The sequence below is a fragment of the Pecten maximus genome, chromosome 14 (assembly GCF_902652985.1).
Source record: "Pecten maximus chromosome 14, xPecMax1.1, whole genome shotgun sequence".
NCBI lineage: Eukaryota > Metazoa > Mollusca > Bivalvia > Pectinida > Pectinidae > Pecten > Pecten maximus.
In genome coordinates, this window is record NC_047028.1 from 1,894,861 (window position 1) to 1,915,350 (window position 20,490).

A 20,490-nucleotide genomic window follows, 5' to 3' on the forward strand; every position below is an offset into this window, starting at 1 on the left:
TTTTAAAAGGTTACACAAAAATATGTCTGTTCCATTGTCGAATAAGGGAGGGTTTGTTTTAAAGGTTTTACGTCCTCGTAATAGTCTGAGCCATATGAGGACGGACGTCAAGGAGACACCAACAGCCAGTGTCATATGAGGACGGGCGTCAATGAGACACTTGTAGAGAGCACAGAAAGACAGGAGAGATTTAAGATCCTAAGTGTTATAATGGGGTCAGAAGACCTATTTTTGTCTTCTTGATGTCTCCTTAATAGAAGGCACGGAAGAAATTTCCCGACTCTTGACCTACATTTAGTGGCCTCCTGTGATTATCATACAGTGGGACTAAGTGGACATATTCGTTGGCTCTCCAATGTCCCCTGACTAGAGGGAAAGGGAGAAACTTGAAGCATCTGATTCTAAACGTCACTTTACCGATTTTAAACCATTTACTTTAATATCACAGTGACACAATTAATGGATTCATAATGTAGACAACCGATTGCGCTATATTAAAGCAAACATCTGTGAATGGTTTCTTTGCTAAAGTAACAGCCATCGATACGAAGTTGTCCATGCCCGATATATCAGCTTTATTGATTTTACAATTACAAAACAAATTGCAATGTATACCAACTTATATAAGACCACTCTTGTTGGCCCGCATAGAAGAGAGTACGACTGGTCTTACTGAGGGAGGAAACCAGAGTACCCGAGGGAAACCCACGTGGTCGGGCAGGTGACCTTTTTACGTCCGATCGTGGAATTGAACCCCGAACGTCTAGATGGAAGAACAATTGTGTTACCCGACCATGATTTAGGATTCAAAGCGTGAGGACCAGCCTCGGTGCATGGCATGCATTGAACTATTTACCGTTAAACACTTTTTATAGGATAGTATTGATCCACGGCCATAAGAGATAGTTTCAATAGCAACATAACATGTCTTAAACTTATATCCCGAACGCTATCTGTCTGTACCATACGATATGACTAACCATTGCTTATTTATCATTTTATACTACATACGTTTGTGTGTACCAACACATTTTTACATATTTTATTTCATGTTTCGTTTGTTTGACGTTGTTTGATTGAATTACAATTGTGTACCCACCAATTGTTGGCTCTAATGATAATTAAGTATTGAGAGGCCGTTCAGAATGTGATAATGATAAAAAAATATATAAAACTATAGTTTTTCTTCCCGTCCACGTCCGGGGGACTAGTTTTTCTCCCCGTCCACGTCCAGGGGACTTAAGGTTTTCTCCACGTCCACGTCCGGAAGACTGTAGGTTTTCTACACGTCCGTGTCCCGGGGGACTATAGGTTTTTTCCGCGTCAATGTCCAGGGGACTATATGATTGTCTCCACGTCCACGTCCGGGGGACTAAAGGTTTTCTCCACGTCCGCCTGTCAGTCTGCCCACTCTGTTTCCCATGCCATGCTTCAAGACATGTTGCTACCAAAAGTTGGTATGTAGCTCCGGTATGACTAGCTAGAAAGTTCAGGGTTTTTGTCAAGGTCAAGGTCACTGTTGCTATTTTTAGCTGCGGCCGGTTGGGGATCCGTATTGCTTTAGCTTGTTACTCTTCTTTTGAGTAAGAATTATTATTTCGATAGTTTGTATGTATTTATGTCATGTTGTTTGTTTGCTTTTTTTTAATTCTAGAAAAGCTTTCCGTACAGGTATGATTTCGGAGTATCCCTAAAGGCCACTTACTACATAATATTAACGGCCTCCACCTAGAAACTTACAATGTGACGCCAACAGTATATACCTAGTTATGATCCCTCATCCTCACATCAACAGTATATACATAGTTATGATCCCCCATCCTCACACCAACAGTATATACCTAGTTATGATCCCCCATCCTCACACCAACAGTATAGACCTAGTTATGATCCCCCATCCTCACACCAACAGTATAGACCTAGTTATGATCCCCCATCCTCACACCAACAGTATATACCTAGTTATGATCCCCCATCCTCACACCAACAGTATATACCTAGTTATGACCCCCCATCCTCACACCAACAGTATATACGTAGTTATGACCCCCATCCTCACGCCAACAGTATATACCTAGTTATGATCCCCCATCCTCACACCAACAGTATATACCTAGTTATGACCCCCATCCTCACGCCAACAGTATATACCTAGTTATGATCCCCCATCCTCACACCAACAGTATAGACCTAGCTATGATCCCCCATCCTCACACCAACAGTATATACCTAGTTATGACCCCCCATCCTCACACCAACAGTATATACCTAGTTATGATCCCCCATCCTCACACCAACAGTATAGACCTAGTTATGATCCCCCATCCTCACACCAACAGTATATACCTAGTTATGATCCCCCATCCTCACACCAACAGTATATACCTCGTTATGATCCTCCATCCTCACACCAACAGTATATACCTACTTATGATCCCCCATCCTCACACCAACAGTATATACCTAGTTATGACCCCCCCCATCCTCACACCAACAGTATATACCTAGTTATGATCCCCATCCTCACACCAACAGTATATACCTAGTTATGATCCCCATCCTCACACCAACAGTATATACCTAGTTATGATCCCACATCCTCACATCAACAGTATATACCTAGTTATGATCCCCCATCCTCACACCAACAGTATAGACCTAGTTATGATCCCCCATCCTCACACCAACAGTATAGACCTAGTTATGACCCCCATCCTCACACCAACAGTATAGACCTAGTTATGATCCTCATCCTCACACCAACAGTATAGACCTAGTTATGATCCCCCATCCTCACACCAACAGTATATACCTAGTTATGATCCCCCATCCTCACACCAACAGTATAGACCTAGTTATGATCCCCCATCCTCACACCAACAGTATATACCTAGTTATGATCCCCCATCCTCACACCAACAGTATAGACCTAGTTATGACCCCCCATCCTCATACCAACAATATATACCTAGTTATGACCCCCCATCCTCATACCAACAATATATACCTAGTTATGATCCCCATCCTCACACCAACAGTATAGACCTAGTTATGACCCCCCATCCTCACACCAACAGTATAGACCTAGTTATGATCCCTATCCTCACACCAACAGTATAGACCTAGTTATGATCCCCCATCCTCACGACAACAGTATCGACCTAGTTATAATCCTCATCCTCACGCCAACAGTATAGACCGTGTTATGACCCCCAATATTGTTTTAGTTCGTTAATACTTATATATTTCAAGGCTTCTATCAAAAACATAACAACAGAGCTGAAATGCTATGAAAAAGTAAAATCCAGTGGAATGTCCTTGATTTCATCAATAGATCATGGAATTTTAAAGAATGGGATTTACTTGAGAAATATTCGTGAGACATAAACATACTTCCCACGGAGGAAATACCAATGGCTCCAACAGCTTCCCTCATTCCGACTGGTCTACAGACGGCTAGCTAGTAGTTAGTATCTTATATGGCTACACCGAGAAAACCACGGAGGATAAAACACCCAATTAAATTAAGTTACATCTCACCGGCTCCAGTAAATAGCTTTATATTGTTATAACATTGTCCATAACCTCACAAGCACAATACCTGGAATCGTTTCATTCTCGATGGCATTTAAAAGACTGAACATTTTCCGTATTAGATTATATTTACATAGATATACTACACACAAGGGGCTATAGAAGTGGTAGATGTTTACGGAATTCGGTACCAAAATGGTTTTTAAAGAAATTAGACAAGACAGCAATATTTTGTATGAACACTAAAAAGGGTAAATATGAACACAACATCGATTTCCATGGTGACTTCTGAAAAAGTTCAAGGCGAATGGTGAATGTCTTCTTTATCGGCGATACACACATTCCATCTGAGTTCACGATGTCGACCATACAGTTTTCCGATAATCCACCTGTATCTCTCCTTACTCTGTGTATTATCAGTCAGCGGTTGAAATTTGTCCTGAAAATGTATGATTCAGAGATATTACTATCGAAAAGTAACAATTGGAACATTGAACTGTAGTTACCATACTTATAAATTTTAGTCGTGAGCTGTCCATACTAGTTATGTTGTAAGTAAAGATCGAGCTAAACAGTTTAGAAGCCTCCAAGTCTTTCATTTTACATTTTTAATTGAATATCCGGATCAACAAGGTCAATACATTTCGACAGTTTTAAATAAAAAACATCATAATCACAAGTAAATATTAACTATTGAAAAGTCATTGTTACCTGTTCTGGAATAAATGAATTTCAAAAATAAGTAGATTTGCATCAAAACAGAATAATTAGTCGACGGAGTCCAACACAGTTGTTGCCGTGGGTATGTTAATAGTCTGTTAGAAGAGCTTGTCACAAACAAAAAAGTCATTGACTTGTGGTTAAATCAATCTGATGACTTTATCCTCGGTATAATTCATTGTATGCTTCACTAAATAGGCTCCAGTATAGGTCTAACGCCGTGTAGCTCCGTTTGGCTTTATTGGAAAAGAGAGCTCTCCTAACAAGAGAACGAAACTATCCCCATGATTGGAATGGGAGTGATTCTGAATCGGTTGATGTTGTATAATGAACTTGTGGTTCTCGCTTTTAAGTGGACTACTTGATTGTATACATTGTATTTATATTAAATACACACATGTATAACGCCATGTGGTTGAATGCTTTACTGATCAATGATTAACTATAAAAACAGCTATATTTTAAAACGTATTTTTTTTGTTGACTATAGCTATTGATTGATGGGGTATACAGATATTTTTCGTTTATCGTTTTGCATGTGAACCTGTTAGAATAAATACACAGCTGTATTGTGTACTTTTAGTTCTACTGTATATGAAATGTAACTGTAAAATATAATGTGTATCTTGCACTTCCCCACCCTGTGTTTGGCATTTCTTGGTTATTTTTTCTATTTGAGGTTTTGGTTTTTGGTCGACCCCTGTCATGAATACATTAGGCCCTTAGCAACGCTAACAGACACAACAGCCGTATGCTGCAGTCTTATTCATTTTTGGTTGATAATATCAAACTCTCACTTTGATTGGTGCTAATATATGGTTCTAGTTTTGTACATTTTTTTGTATCAACTGTCGTCATGTTGTCGACCATACATCTCCTTTCATGTCCTATCATGTTAAATAGATCTAAGAGTTGCTGGTAGGTACCACACAGATCAACACCGAATAAGGACACTTTGTATCCTCATTAAACTTGGAAAAATCTTAAAAAACACTATCATTGTCAAAAACAATCCTATCAAAGCAACAATTATGACCATGGATAACTTTTAAGATGAGTTTTTATAGAATAATGACCTGACTACAGATAGGTTTATAAAGCCAGGTCTGTTATTTAAATGTTTATTATCTTTATTTTATATGAATAATGACCTGACTATAGATAGGTTTTATAAAGCCATGTCTGTTATTTAAATGTTTATTATCTTTATTTTATATGAATAATGACCTGACTATAGATAGGTTTTATAAAGCCATGTCTGTTATTTAAATGTTTAATATTTTTATTTTATATGAATAATGACCTGACTACAGATAGGTTTTATAAAGCCAGGTCTGTTATTTAAATGTTCATTGTATTCGCACCGTTCGTTGAGAGGGCTTATGCAAGGAATACATCCGCTTTTGTGTTATACTAAATTCAATGAGCTATCCATCATGATGAATAACTCGTAAAAAAGATAAGATAATTTTGTATTAACCTCCATAATTGGACGTGCATCCAATTAATCTATAACATGTAATCGTTGATGATGATATTCCAAAGAAGCATATCTATAAATCGTCTCTTTAATGTCTTCAACATGAGTCTTATCTCTCTTCTCTGACATTTTACGTCATTCCCTCGTATGGAAAAACAAATAATCGATACCTTCTCAACAGATTATGCTACAATGTATAAAATTCCTATAATTGTATTTTAACTTCAAAGCTGTTCGATTTATTGTCACCCTTACAAAATAATTATGTAAACACCTAAGATGACGCGTTAGGTAATTACTATGGGTTTCTAAAGATGTCCAATTCCGGAGACATTTATCGCTTAACACAGTTTTGACGTTACGAGATTATCTAAATAGATCAATGCTCAATTTTCATACTAAAATAACTGGAATTTATCTTCAAACTTCAATGATAAAATTAGATTTTCTTTCCCAAATGTAACCATTGCGAAATAATCAATGCAATGCTCGTCTACTTTTACTTCACAATGTATTTATATTCTAAGAAGTTATTACGACATTTGAATCGAATGTCAAACACTTTATGTCAATAAACATTAATTATAATGACCGCCTTATCTCCTATATTATGGATAATTTCACAACACGTACAAAGGCAATTTATTATCTCTAAGGTGATTCCGTTAATTAATGTTTTCCAATGTAAACAACAGTCAAACACTTGATAACAACATTGGTTTGTTATTACTGTGTACTTTTTCGTGAGGCTTAGGTCTGGGTCAGAGTAAAGGTACCGGTGACTTATTTTGTGTGTAGTAACTCTGTTACACGTATACCAAGTTTCATAGCATCAAGTTAAAGTTCTGATATACACAGAGCCGGCGCTTATGATCTACAGTTCCCTCTGAGAATGTGTGACGAGTTGCCAAAATCTGCCATAAGAGATGATATATAGAGGATATTGAATGGTTAACTGTTGAATATAACTATATTTCAAAGTATGAAAGAATATCGATATTTTCACGAGTGAAATATATACTAAATTCGATGGGAAATTTTCATGATTAAAAAAAAACATCGAAAATTGTCACAAAGAGCGGGTCTCACGTAACATACTTTTAATTCATTACGTCGTCTCTTTGTGACGTTAACCACCGTCAAATTGACGACGCCATGTTGAAAGGACTGATAAACGCAATTTAAGCGTTTTCTGGTATTATTTGAGAGTCTGTGCATGAATTAACATCAATTACGTATTTTGTAAAAAGCTAGTCTGAATATTTCAGAAATATAGCGATTAACCAATTTATCTATCTTCTTCATGATTGGACAAATCGGCAAGGCTTAATGAGGTGAATACAAAGGTTCACTCCGATTAGTCACAAACACAAAACATTTTTACCGAAAATCTTTTATTTTCAGATTTTCACTGCTTCTGTAACAAGCCTGTCATCAGTTAAAATGCTGACCGGTTAACAAGCATTCAATTGACTATGGTAAAGAGTCTGTCTGATAGCGATTACCAAGGTAAAAGTGTGCCCGCCTCAAGACGACTTGAGAATATATCAGACGAGGGTCTTCTGTAAATGGCCTATATTTGATTATTTGGGGTTATTCAGGTAACAAAACAGTCATTGCCATGTCTTTAATAACAATCAATAATCAAAGTTATTTCCCTTGATGTCGGGACCAACCCGATCTCCGGAAACGGTTCTTCAGGTTGGTCCTCAAAACCTTGGGGCAATGATTTTGACTGTTGGCTGTTAAGGCATGAAACAACTGAAAAAAATACGTTCTACTGAATGGGGTTTGCCTATTGGATACAAGAGTATGTTGATTGACATGGATATCTATGGTGTCGGTTGACCCTGCTGTTCTGTAAGGTTGGTCTATTTGGCAAACCTCTAGGTCCTCTATTAAAATTCTAAGCTATCCTCCGAGGTGTTCCATGCGTTGATTTACTTCCATCCAAGTTGTCAAAACTTGAACAAGAGACAGTGTTCCATACTATTGATGATGTTTTTGGAGTTTAACAGTGATATTGATTAGATCATATGTACTTTGAAGTGAAAGATTTATTCCGAGAGAGGCTTTGGTAAGACTCCAGAGTTTTTCTCACACTTTCTAGAAGATTCGAACACAACAATATGATTAAAAAAATGATTTAATGCTCTACATAGCAAACAACTACGCAAATCTTACGACATGAATTTGTCCAAACCTTTAAAACTATACTGCCAAGATCACATTCAATCATTAGACATTCATGGTCACTTTCAGACGCAGGTAGTATCATAAAATGGATAGTCAATCCTATCTGTATCATAATTGAGTTTTGCTGGTGACGAAACAGAATCAGAACCAGAATCAACAACATTGCTAGACGTTCCACGCAATGCTTAATGCTTATTACGTGTAACGATTTTTATTTTCATTGCGGGTGAAATCAAGCTTCTTAGCTGACAAATTAATGTATATTTCCACATTAAGTATTATTATATGCGAGTCGTTGCAGCATTGGCCCAGCCTTAAGATTATAGAGGATTACTTTTTTTGTCACAAGAACTCTTTCAAGTTTCTGATATGTCGAGTCAATTATAATCAATCAGCATAAAGCTTCCTAATAATGAAAGCAAACTTTCTAGGATAAAGATGTTTCTAAGTATTCAGTTTAATTATTCAAAACAGAATTTAAATTGATATCGCTTTTGTATCAAGGATATTTAGAATTGGACATGAAAGATAGGAGGTGCAAACTATTCATTAAATACAGGGAAAGAAGAATAATTTTCCTATGCAATTCCAAACGACTCCAAGTCACAGATAGTCGCCATTAAAGTTGTGATTCCAAAATATTATTCTATCGTCCCCGGTACTCAGGTTATACCTACTCTTAAATATGTCTCGTTTTTATTGATGTTATCAATAGTATCTGTATGTAGATGACACTCAAATGAAAATCATGTTTCTATATTAATTAGGCAGTTCAATATCGAATAATGAATGTCCCCATCGAGAATATCTCTTCAAGGAGAGCTAAACTGAATACAAACAAACAAAAAGAAACAAAACAAATCATGACGACAAAGCAACGTTCACTGTTTACATGTACCTACGATTTCAGGGGAGTTTTGTTAACGCAATGTGAGACTCTGTAATGGTGAAAATAGTTTTGATACGTACTATTACAGACCGTGGGGGATGAAACTACGACACAGAAACACGTCATCTATATTTACAGAAACAATTAATCTACATAAATAAACGACCTTCTACTTATTTGATATCACTAGCAGACGTCATTAAATTATTTTCAGCGGCCACATTTAATCCGGATCTGGACAAAAATCTACACATGGAATCGGAAGATCGTCCGACTAGACCGGACCATCCCCAATAAAATGTTTCTGTTCATCGTGTGTTCGTTTTTAACTCTGAAATATTTTAAGACTGAGGCTAGATAGCTTTACATGAATACCGATCCGTGGCATGTTGGACACTAACTTACGCTCTGTTTTAGATGATTTGTGATACTGCACGCTATATTGTGATGTAACATGCCACTAAATTATGTAAATCATGTGTTTTATTATTGACAGTCTAATATAGACCAGTGAATCCTCGCGTGTATTACTCGTTGTCTGCGACAGGATGAATGGACTGCAGCAGTATCTTGCGATGTCATCAAACAAGCATGTTAAACCTGATATTGGCTAGTATCTCACTCTATATAGAGGAGTAAACATTTCAAAATAATATCAGAAAATTCTTGGAAGTGTTTGACAAAAACAGACAGAACATCCAAGAGCCCTAATACTGTTGTTTAATAATATTAAAGAAAATTTGAGAAAAACGAATTCGTATATTATCCAAAACTCGTCAAAGATATTCGAACTGCTTGTGGTTATGAAGATAATTAAATTGATATGTGCGGTAGTACTGAATGGGTAATTATAGATACACTATCCTCCGAATGTTGATGATGACAAATAAAGTATTGTCGGTATGATAAGAAATATTACTAATTATTGTTTTACAGTTGCCATTCAATATTGATGAAACAGTGACACACAATTGTACAACTTTTAATGTGTATATGAACGATCCGACCACCTTTAACGAGAAAAAGAACTCGAACTTCACCCAAATCTGTCGACAGACAAACAACATTAAACAATACAGCGTAACGAGATACACTTTTAGTAGTCCACAAGCGCTGCGGAAAAATGTGAAAGGATGGCAATATTGCTTTCATCAATGGTATGCTTTTTCTGAAAATTCCAAGAAGCTTTTATAAGACGGTACTTTCGCTGTTTGTTTCAATCTGAGAATAACTTATAAAATAGTGTTTGGAGTAACATTCTCGCCTTTCATACATACGTGTTGACATGTCATACTTTATTCGATATTAAAACAAATGCTGCCATTATTACGATTTCAATAAAAGATAGCCTGTGCAGACAAAATTCTAGAGTCTATAGGAAAATTTGGATGTATAAATATATAAACCCATAACGAATGAGTATCATATCAATGTGAGATACAATAATATTTTTTGTTCTCGCTAATAAGATGATTCCTTTGTCAACCATATCTGAAAGTCGTCGATGAAGCAGAAGACGCTTACTCATCTGGAATACATGGATTCATTCTTGTAATTTTGTAGATTTGTCTTTGTAGATTTCGAATTAGATGTACAGTAAGACTTTTTTGTTAATAATTTCTGTATTCTCTAATGTTTTAAACAAATAGGGAAGTTACATATACCAAGTAATATATACAAGGTTAGTAGATTGACGAAGGCATAACTTGCCTCCATATCCATATTTGAGGTATAATAAGGAAACTAACCAATAGCTGATATAACTTTGTTATCAGACATCTAGATTTTAAATTATATTTGACAGACAACATTTCTGCTCCAGGACAGCCAACGGACTCGATATATCTACAGAGTCTCCTGTTTGTGTACTTCTTTTCCTAATCCTGTCTCCTTTCAGCACCTTTTCATGTTCGCTTTCAATTTTTGTATATTGATACCTTAGCTGGGCGATAAAATTATTTGGTAGATGTTTAAGTAATTTGGTGTTTCTGAGATTGTTTTGATTATTTTGTCAAGATTCGAGTGTGATAAGAATAGGCCGCTCTTTTGATCGTTTTCATACTTCTCTGTTCCCTTTTCTATACTGATTCCTATTCTCAGAATTTTTTTCAAAATCAATCCCTTGTCCCGCCACACACTTTAAATACATCATTTAGTACCCAATATTCCAGGAATAAAATAGAAATAGCTTAGGTTCTCCCTATACAGCTGTATCTTCTAACAAATGGATTGATCCCCACTTCTATATTTAATATGTAGCTATATAGCTTGATATCTGTGTAGATCATTTTTATTTATATATTTTTATCCTTTTCTGAAATTGAGGATTAAGGCCAATGTCATCGCTGACAAGTCCTAGAAGGACTAAATAGGTACATGGTGAGGTATTGAGAGGTTTTCCTGGTTTATGCTATATCGGTTACAAAATTCATGCCAAACTTGGCATCTAAAAAGACACCCTACATGACCGGCATCATCGTTTATGCAGCAATCGCTTGATGATTTATTGATTAGCCTGACAGATGTAAATATAATGAAAAAAATACATGTATTCTCGAACATCTCTGTAAGGTTACTTAAGGACCTATAACAAATTGCTGATTTTCATTAGTACTAGATTTGTCGTTGATTCCACATCTACCTACCAATGATCGTTAGGATTGTGGAATAAACCTCCAATTCTTCCGACTACTCTGATTAACACTCTATCACGGGATTGATAAGCCCTGTTCACGATTACCACCGTACTAATCAGGACAAGCCAACACCACCCTAAACCACGATAACCATGGAACAAGGACACGCGAGACGTGTAATTGGATGTCCTGGTCACGTACAGCGCACGTGATTAATCTACAGATGTAAAATTCCAGTAACGTTCCTTTGTTCTCTTGGCAGTGTATTGAACCAACTTATCTGTTCTAACAGACATGAACAGTTGGAAAAATGATATGTATGTATTGAGTAAATTTAATTGACATAAATTGTGGTTTTTACAGTATGTATATCATAATTTGACAGGAGTATGCTACATTTTTTTCTACTAACAATTTCGATTGTTGGCTTCAGTTGGCTTGGATAATTGTTAAGAAATCAAAACTGAAAGCTATAGTTTATTTGCTTGTATTCTATATCCAATACTGAATTGCGTTGTACTGATCTTTGTGTAGTAGAAAGACAATGACAAATATATACATATATATAATTTTCTACCACACTACTTTGGTGTTATTCAATTCTCAAGGCAGGATATAACAATTACAACTATTGTGACAAACAGTTTACACAACACATGGAATAACATGATCATGACTATTTTTTAAATCATGTAGTTCAATGTGTTTGGATTGACTAGCACTTTAAGGCTGCTTCAACGGCCGTTATTGTCAAGTTTGCATAGTAATTAGCGGCATTTTACTTTCGGTTATTTCCTTCCACCCACTTGATATTGTGAAAAGCATACACGTTGACACAAGACCGGCCAGTTTCTCACAAAATAACTTTTCGATTGTGGTAAAACAGGTCAAGCAAACTCATGGTTGATGTAAATGGAACATGGAATACTATAATGTACAACACACAGGTTGCACAACGAATAGTTGTATATATTTGTTCTTTCTCTCTCCGTTAGGTATTTTTCCAAAGTTAAAAAGTTACTAAATAAAGCTCCTGTATTTTGTAACTTGAAATAATAACCAACTCGAGTGAAGGAAATACAATATACAACAACCAATCGTTGTGTAGCCTTTGTGTAGTACACTGTACTGCTCCTTGTATACTCTTAAGGAAGTGCCTCCGCACTACTTATATATTTCAATAAACTTAACAATACTAAGGGCTGTCAGTTATTGGCAGAGTCCGGTCGTTAGTTGGATAATAAATTGAAAAGACAAGATAAGTTACGTTTCGGTCATCAATCCGTTGTGTCTGCAGTGGCAGGCCTCGTGTTTCTGTCAGCAGACAGGCGGAGTAATTTCGGCAGTGTTCGATAGACGCGGGCAGAGTAATACTGCCAGGCCCCTGGGAATCCTCGAGGTCTCAAGTGGAAGCAAACTTAACGTGTTCGGCACATACGATTACAACTGACAGCACATGGGCATATATTTCAAAGGATTAAAGATTCTTTCGGGTTATTTTGTCATGAAAATGAAACCAAAACCTGATTAAAGTGAGAAAATACGATGTGTCGTCTGTTTTTGATTTCATCTCCAATTCGTATAGAACTTCCCTCGCGGGAACCATGTAATTTGTAAAACACTCATTCATGTTGTATAATGAATCTGTAACCGGGTGTTAACTACTGCTTTCTAGGAAACGGATTCGTTTGTGTGGGTGTATAAATAGCCAATTGGTGGCAAGCTGTGTATTTAACGTCGAACAAAGAAGCCAACATCTGATCTGATAAAGAACGCTATAATTTACGTGCGATGTAATCATCTTGATTAAAATAAACTTATTTTCCAAGTTGTGTTTTTCGGTTTAAGATAAAGATCCCTTCATTTAATATTCCAAGAATGTAAAAAAAAAAACCACCGGGGACAAAAACTGGGGAAAATTAAAGAGTAGACGTGTATAAACAATACTTTTACGACGAAAACGTGTTAAAATTATTGGTGTTTAACATGTAATATCACCATTCATCGACACATGCTGTTACCCTAAAGTGTAGTAGTATAAATACTAATGCTGCCGTCTGTAGTAACAATGTCATTGTCTGTAGAATCAAGGATGCTGTCTGAAGTAGTAATAATACTGTCTGTATGTTTGTTTGTTCGCAAAACTATTACTGATAATTTCTCGCTCAGTAGTCTTAACGTAAAACTCCAGGGCGATGAATGCCATTTGGGTCCTTCAAATAATACTATTGATGATAACTTGCATAAACAAAATCCAATCATCATATAAAGGAAAACGCAATAGTTAGTCACATTTATTTTCACGTACTTCCATCCTGATATGATATAGATCGGTTTCTATGAAGAAAATGATGCATCGCCAGGTAATTACAGATCGTTATAATACCGGGTATTATCATGTAGCAGCCATTCGTATCGGAGAACTTTTTTTTTATATATCTTCCCCTGTACGATAGATGGAAGTGTCCTAGTGCCTAATGCCTTTATAACAAACTGTGGTCAGATACTTATCGGCATTGTATAAAGATACTGGCATTGGATATGTTAGCTGTAGCCCTAGAATGATTGCCAACTGAACAGAAATCTGTATTAATATTACGACCCTTGAGGAAGATCCTTGTAAATCATACACATTGTATCTGTACCTTAATCCTACATCAATCACCACAGACATTCCTTTCTCACTTAGGCGGTCAATATGGCGGTATATCCGCGAACAATTAAATCATGTCAGCCAATGTAACAAGTTATATGGAGTGTGGAAATGATCGGTCCACATCCTTACAGTGATCATTCTCTATCGTTTACTACGCTTCAGTGAAATAATTGAGTTGTTCAAAGCATTTCCAATAGCATGCAAGGAAAAATGCAAAAACAAAACAAAATTGACCATGTATAATTTGTAAAAAGAATTTAGCGATGAAACATATAAAATTCGGTGGCTTATACATAACTTAAATATAATCTACATCATAAACATACGATTAGAAATTACACAATATATCCTTTTTTAAAGAGTTACATTAAGGGACCCCAGTGATGAATCATAAATGTTTGTTTTTCAAATTTTAATTTTACTAAACAGTGAAAAAATTACTTTTACTAATCAGTGAAAAGATTACTTTTTCTTTTTTATTTAATCAGTGAAAAGATTCATTTACTAATCAGTGAAAAGATTCATTTACTAATCAGTGAAAAGATTACTTTTACTAATCAGTGAAAAAATTACTTTTAATAATCAGTGAAAAGATTCATTTACTAATCAGTGAAAAGATTCATTTACTAATCAGTAAAAATATTGATTTTACTAATCAGTGGAAAGGTTACTGTTAGTAGTTAGTGAAAAGATTATTATACTAATCAGTGAAAATATTCATGTAATAATCAGTTAGAAGATTAATTTTACTCATCAGAGAAAAGATTGATTTACTTACGTAGGAATAAACTATGTAAAGGGCAAGTGAAAGGAATGCCAATTTAGGCCCTCTGGTTGCTATTTTTTTATTATTATGTTTTGTGTATAGATACCTTGAGGTTAGGGGTCAAGAAGTTAAGGTGAGTTATGGGGAGGGGGGGGGGGGGGGGGGGGGGGGGAGTGGATTGTCAGTTTCACGATTGGCATATTTTGACAAAACGCAATGATATTTAAAGTCTTTCATCATAATTATGATGGATCGATTTGCTGAGAAAAAAAGCAATTGAAAAAAGCACATACCCCAAAAATGTAGGTCGCAGTGACCAAATTTTATAAATGCTGATTATGTCAAGTTTCACGATCGGCCTACTTTTGACGAAACTCAATGGTATTTTAAGTCTTTCTTCATAATTGTGATGCATCGATTTGCTGATACAGAAAGCAATTGAAAAAATAACACATACCTCAAAAATGTAGGTCACAGTGATGCAATTTTATAATGCCTATTATGTCAAATATATATTCTCTTTTGTGCCTGAATACGCAAAAGAACAATATATTTTGTTAAGAAATATTTTTGCCTATTATAAGACAAGCCGAAGAAGTCTGTAATGTGTAGGTGGTCCGGGAAGGGGATACTTTTCTGACAGTAACGTCCAACTGCCTTGGTTGAGTTCAGGACTGGCTATAGGGCAAAACAAGCCAAATAGTATACTGCAGATCATTTGTCTGAGGCGGCCAGTATGCACTTAGCCTGCTGTGCCCACACACATCGCATCTGTTTTCAGGTAACTTTCATATGAGTGTTGTAGTGTAGGAGAGCGGTGGTGAATCTCAAAAAAAACAAGGGAGATGATCACTTACAATATTTACAATTTATTTACTACAAATATACACAATATACACTCTACCCATTACACACACAACTCTTTCACTCACTCAACTGGTATTTACACTGCATATATATAAATGTCTCAGAAAACTTCTCCTGGCCTAACAAATGTTGTCTCCTGGCCTTCACAAATGTTGTCTCCTCCCTATGGCCATCATAGGATACGACCCAATGACGAAACTTGGTCGTTTGACTAGTCCATGGTTTCGCTTAACCAAATAAGGGCGTTCCAAACCCTATATCATCTGATGATGACATACACCGCTGGAGCCGCAGCCTGTTTCCAGCAAGCCACTCTGACCTCTATGTGCCACTGCTGCACCTATCGTATAGTAGGTCCCGCGAGTGCTCCTCTATGTGGAACTGGCAGAATCCACCGTCAGCCTGGTATAACACATCAGACTTCTTATTAAGTTTTCTGAGTTGCGTGGATGATGCGATGATGACTGAGAACCGGTCTGGGTCCGGGACACAAGCTGAAAAATCAGCAGAACTGATTATATTTTATTTTATGTAGACTTTGTTTGAAATTCTTTCATTATATTGGTAAAGACACCGTAACAAGTTATTGCTCTATTGTAAAGGTCAGGCAGCTCTGCTACTGACCATAGAAGTAGTAGAAATTTTCAATATTCACAAAGTACAGTTTCTCAAAATGACTCACCCCTAACTCACTCAGTGACATACTTCTTTATATTACCATGTACCATGTAAAATTATTTCTAACTAGATAACTGTTTGGACTAAGGAGTTTGTCTCCTCTTTACTAGTTTAAAAGTCAAGGACCAATGACATCACCTTGACATACACAATTGGATGTTTGAAAGACATTTTTTTGCCTCTGAAGGGTGATCAAGGTACACCACAAGTTAAGTTTCATGTCTTTATTTTAAGTAAAATAAAATTTATCGCCCAGAGAAAAATTATTGAAAATGTAGCACTCAATTGACCTTCGACTTTGCTGTGACCGAACAGTAATTGTCTCTGACCTGACCTGAGTTTCATTTTCCATTTCACTTCTTGCGGAAATTTTCGTAAATACGTTTGTATCCTAATTCTACATTAAGTCGATAACTAACTTCTCTAATGAGACTGTTCGATTATAACAGTATCATAGCCCGCGGGAGTTCATTAATACTTAGTATATAGATATAAAAAAAAACCAATTTGTAAAACCCGAAATTTAAAACAAATGTAAATGTAAAAACCTGCTTCGTAATTGTTTAAAATTAGCTGCGCACGTGGCCTACTGTATGATGTCCACTCCTCACTTGTTCATTGCGTGCGTAGAAGAAACGTCACTGTAGATTCGAGTGGTTAGCACTTCAAGTATTTTTCAACCAATGAGAACCATTTCTGGTAATCCTGTGAAATCGTTCATCCTAGAAGATATGTGTGTATATATAAAGTTCTTGCTTAACGCACGTCTTACTTTTTCGATTTGCAGGTAAATGACAGCTTCATACGTGAAATCGAATATGGTTTCCCTACTCTCCGTCTTTAGCAAATGCATACTCTTGACGTTGTGTGTATCACACGGATCATGGTAAGTCTTCACTTTTAACAGATAACCTGGTTTACTGCATAAAGAATATTTATCAATACCTAACTTAAGTATACGATCGCATCAATACAGGTTTTTATTGTACAGTTGATTGCGAATATATTTGATGTAGTTTTTATTTGATGTTTATTTTCTAAGTTTCTGAACATAAATCGAGATATATAACATAGATGCATTGTATGCCTTAAATATCGTTCAACAGTACTATGTTGTAAGTCGATGCATTATCATTTTAATATAAGCATTTAAAGCAACAGATTATCAGCGATCAAAATACCAAACTGTAAACTATGGGACGTGATTATAATTATATACAATTCATGATTAATTGATATATCAATAAATATAGTGTAACAATGTCAAAGTTAATCTTCAATTTCAGTTTTGATTTGTACACGTGTATTGTGTTTAATAGGGGTTGCCAATATGATAACGATATGTTCTTATTTTATTTAACGTTTGATCATGTTTGATATATTTGATATATAAGATGATATGGAATATATTTTTTGGAGCTTCACATCTATCACCTTTAATAGAGATTAAGCAATACCTGTCGCATTTTCTCCTAGATGACAGCCTATACAATATAAAGTAATGTATTGTTATTAACGTTGATAAACGTTCCGTCTATTTCATAGACGCATTTCAATCAAAGTATATAACGTCTGTTTTGTATCTGGAATGGTGTATCTAATGTTATCATTATCATGATCAAATAGCATAGTAGATTTAGTTTTCGTTTTTGAGTGATTATTTCGTTTAAAAATCCTGGTAGCAATATCATTGAAAGGGAGTATTTTTAATTTCATACATAGTATACAATATTAAGCTTGTTACGGCGTCGTTTGAGAATTAAGGCTGATTGTCTTCCTTCCATTGTGTTTTAGTGGCACGCATAATGGGTCTAACGATGTGGATGGCCTTACCCGAGAGGACGAGAGAAAACTGGACAGCATTGCAAACAGCCTTATGGAGAAAACACCTCTTGATTCTCTTGAAAGCGATGATATAGTCGACAAACGCATGATGGATCCCCTAGCTAATGGTCTTGTCGGGAAACGCTACATTGACGACTTAGCTAGTGGCCTGATTGGGAAACGCTACATTGACGACTTAGCTAGTGGCCTGATTGGGAAACGCTACATTGGTGATATCGCAAACGGACTGATCGGAAAAAGATATATAGGCGGTATTGCGAACGGCTTAATCGGGAAACGTTACATTGGTGGTATAGCGAACGGCTTAATAGGAAAACGCTACATGGGCAGCATAGCAAACGGTTTAATCGGGAAACGTTATATGGGCAGCATAGCAAACGGCTTAATTGGAAAACGTTACATGGGCAGTATTGCGAACGGCTTAATTGGAAAACGTTATATTGGTGGTATAGCGAATGGCTTAATTGGGAAACGCTATGTTGATGATATTGCCAGCGACTTGATCGGAAAACGTGAAGACAATGGACAGACGCACGAGGAAAAGCGGTATATCGACTCTCTTGCAAGTGGCATCATCGGTAAAAGATCGGGTAACGATGACGGCTATGAAGGCGAAGGTACAGACGTCAACAAGCGTTATATCGATAACCTGGCAAGTGGTCTCATTGGGAAAAGAGCGCCAAGTCCTTTTCGACGAAGAAGTCTCCAAGCTTTGCTAGCGAAAAGGCCATTTGGACAGATTGCCAATGGTTTGATTGGAAAGAGAAATATCGCAGGTTGAGGCGCACGAGAGTAGGGTCTACGAACAAGAACGAACATGAACATTACATATTGATAATGTCGGTATATCTTGTGATATTTATTGACTTTACCGAATAGAACAATATATAAGAAATGGATTTGTCGTAGTTATCGAATGTATTTTTTTGTTTGGCAGGTGTTATATTTAAATAGAAGTAAAGGACAAATTATCTGACAGAAATTTTATATTTATAAATGAATATAGAATAGCGTCTAGTGTCACATATAGAGCTAACTTTATTATTGAGTTTTCGTATATATTTATATATGATCGGTAATATCAAATTAACTTATATTGATTTTTCCCCGCGCAATATAGAGTATATTTTTCACAAATGGTCTCTTTCTGGTGTATATATTACCTGTATGATAATCAGAATACAATATAATGTTCATGTTTGTCTCGGGACGGAAACGATACAAAGATTGGTGGCTCCTCAATCTTTGACGGCGGAATAAACATTAAATTTCACAAAAGTTAAAGAGTTAGTATATTATTGACTAAGAGGCCTTTTTATGTATCTTAACAATTCCTTTTGTTTTGAACCTTTTGCTTACATGTCCCATTTGGTAGCATCCTGGACCAAGAAAAAAATATTAAAGTAGAGGTAGCTGGGAGGAATCGTATGGTTATATACGGTGAAAATCAGAAAGATTAAGTGTCTTCTATCTCATAGCCTACCATTAAAGAAAGACAATTGTAAACATGTATAAAATTTAAATGATAATAAAGTATTTCCGGGGGAGATCCAAATATTGCCTATCCCTTGCGACTCTGGGTTGAAAGTCGGTGCTGCCTATACCTATTTAGCTTTTATGCTACTAAATTCAACAATGATTCGGTCAACGAAATCGTCCATTATTCCCACTATCTTCAGTGCATTTCATCCTACACTCATTAACGTGTTCCTCGAATTACGCTGCAGTTTAATTCACAACAGTTCACTACTAGTGTACCATCGGTATCGACATTCGATCGTATGTATTATTTTCTCTTATAGGGAGTAGTTTGTTGGTATTGCTGTCATTTATTTAAACCTCGCTGTATGATATATGTTGCATGCTTCTTTGTCTTGGTTAATATTACTATATATTTAGTGTTCCGAGTTACACAAGGCAAATCAATTTACAAAACTGTGCTGCAATAACAGTATCGTGTTACTACACTGACACATCCGCTGGATATATCATACAAGAACATTTTGCAATGAAAAAGTTTTTTTCAGGATTGTGAAGCAGTCTATATCTTTCTTAACATGGGCATGTTGTATTCTTTTTTATTTGTTCATGCATTGAAATAAAGATATTGTTATATATTTCAAACATTTATTTCATATATTTTGATTAAATATCAATCAGTAATTAAAATAAGAGACAATCTATTGGGTGTAGCGAGCAGGAATTCGATAAGAACGGACGATT

The 20,490-nt window shown here is 36.0% G+C and overlaps 1 protein-coding gene across 1 annotated transcript in view; it reads left to right on the forward strand.

Moving 5' to 3' along the window:
- The window catches only part of LOC117341961, a 53,308-nt gene extending 32,923 nt beyond the window's left edge, over positions 1 to 20,385 (forward strand). The window contains exons 2-3 of the mRNA XM_033903848.1: positions 17,210 to 17,308; positions 18,217 to 20,385. Of these exons, the coding sequence (XP_033759739.1) occupies positions 17,214 to 17,308; positions 18,217 to 19,048 (927 nt within the window). The 5' untranslated portion in view covers positions 17,210 to 17,213 and the 3' untranslated portion in view covers positions 19,049 to 20,385. The remainder of the gene's footprint in view (positions 1 to 17,209; positions 17,309 to 18,216) is intronic.
- Positions 20,386 to 20,490: the final 105 nt, after the last annotated feature.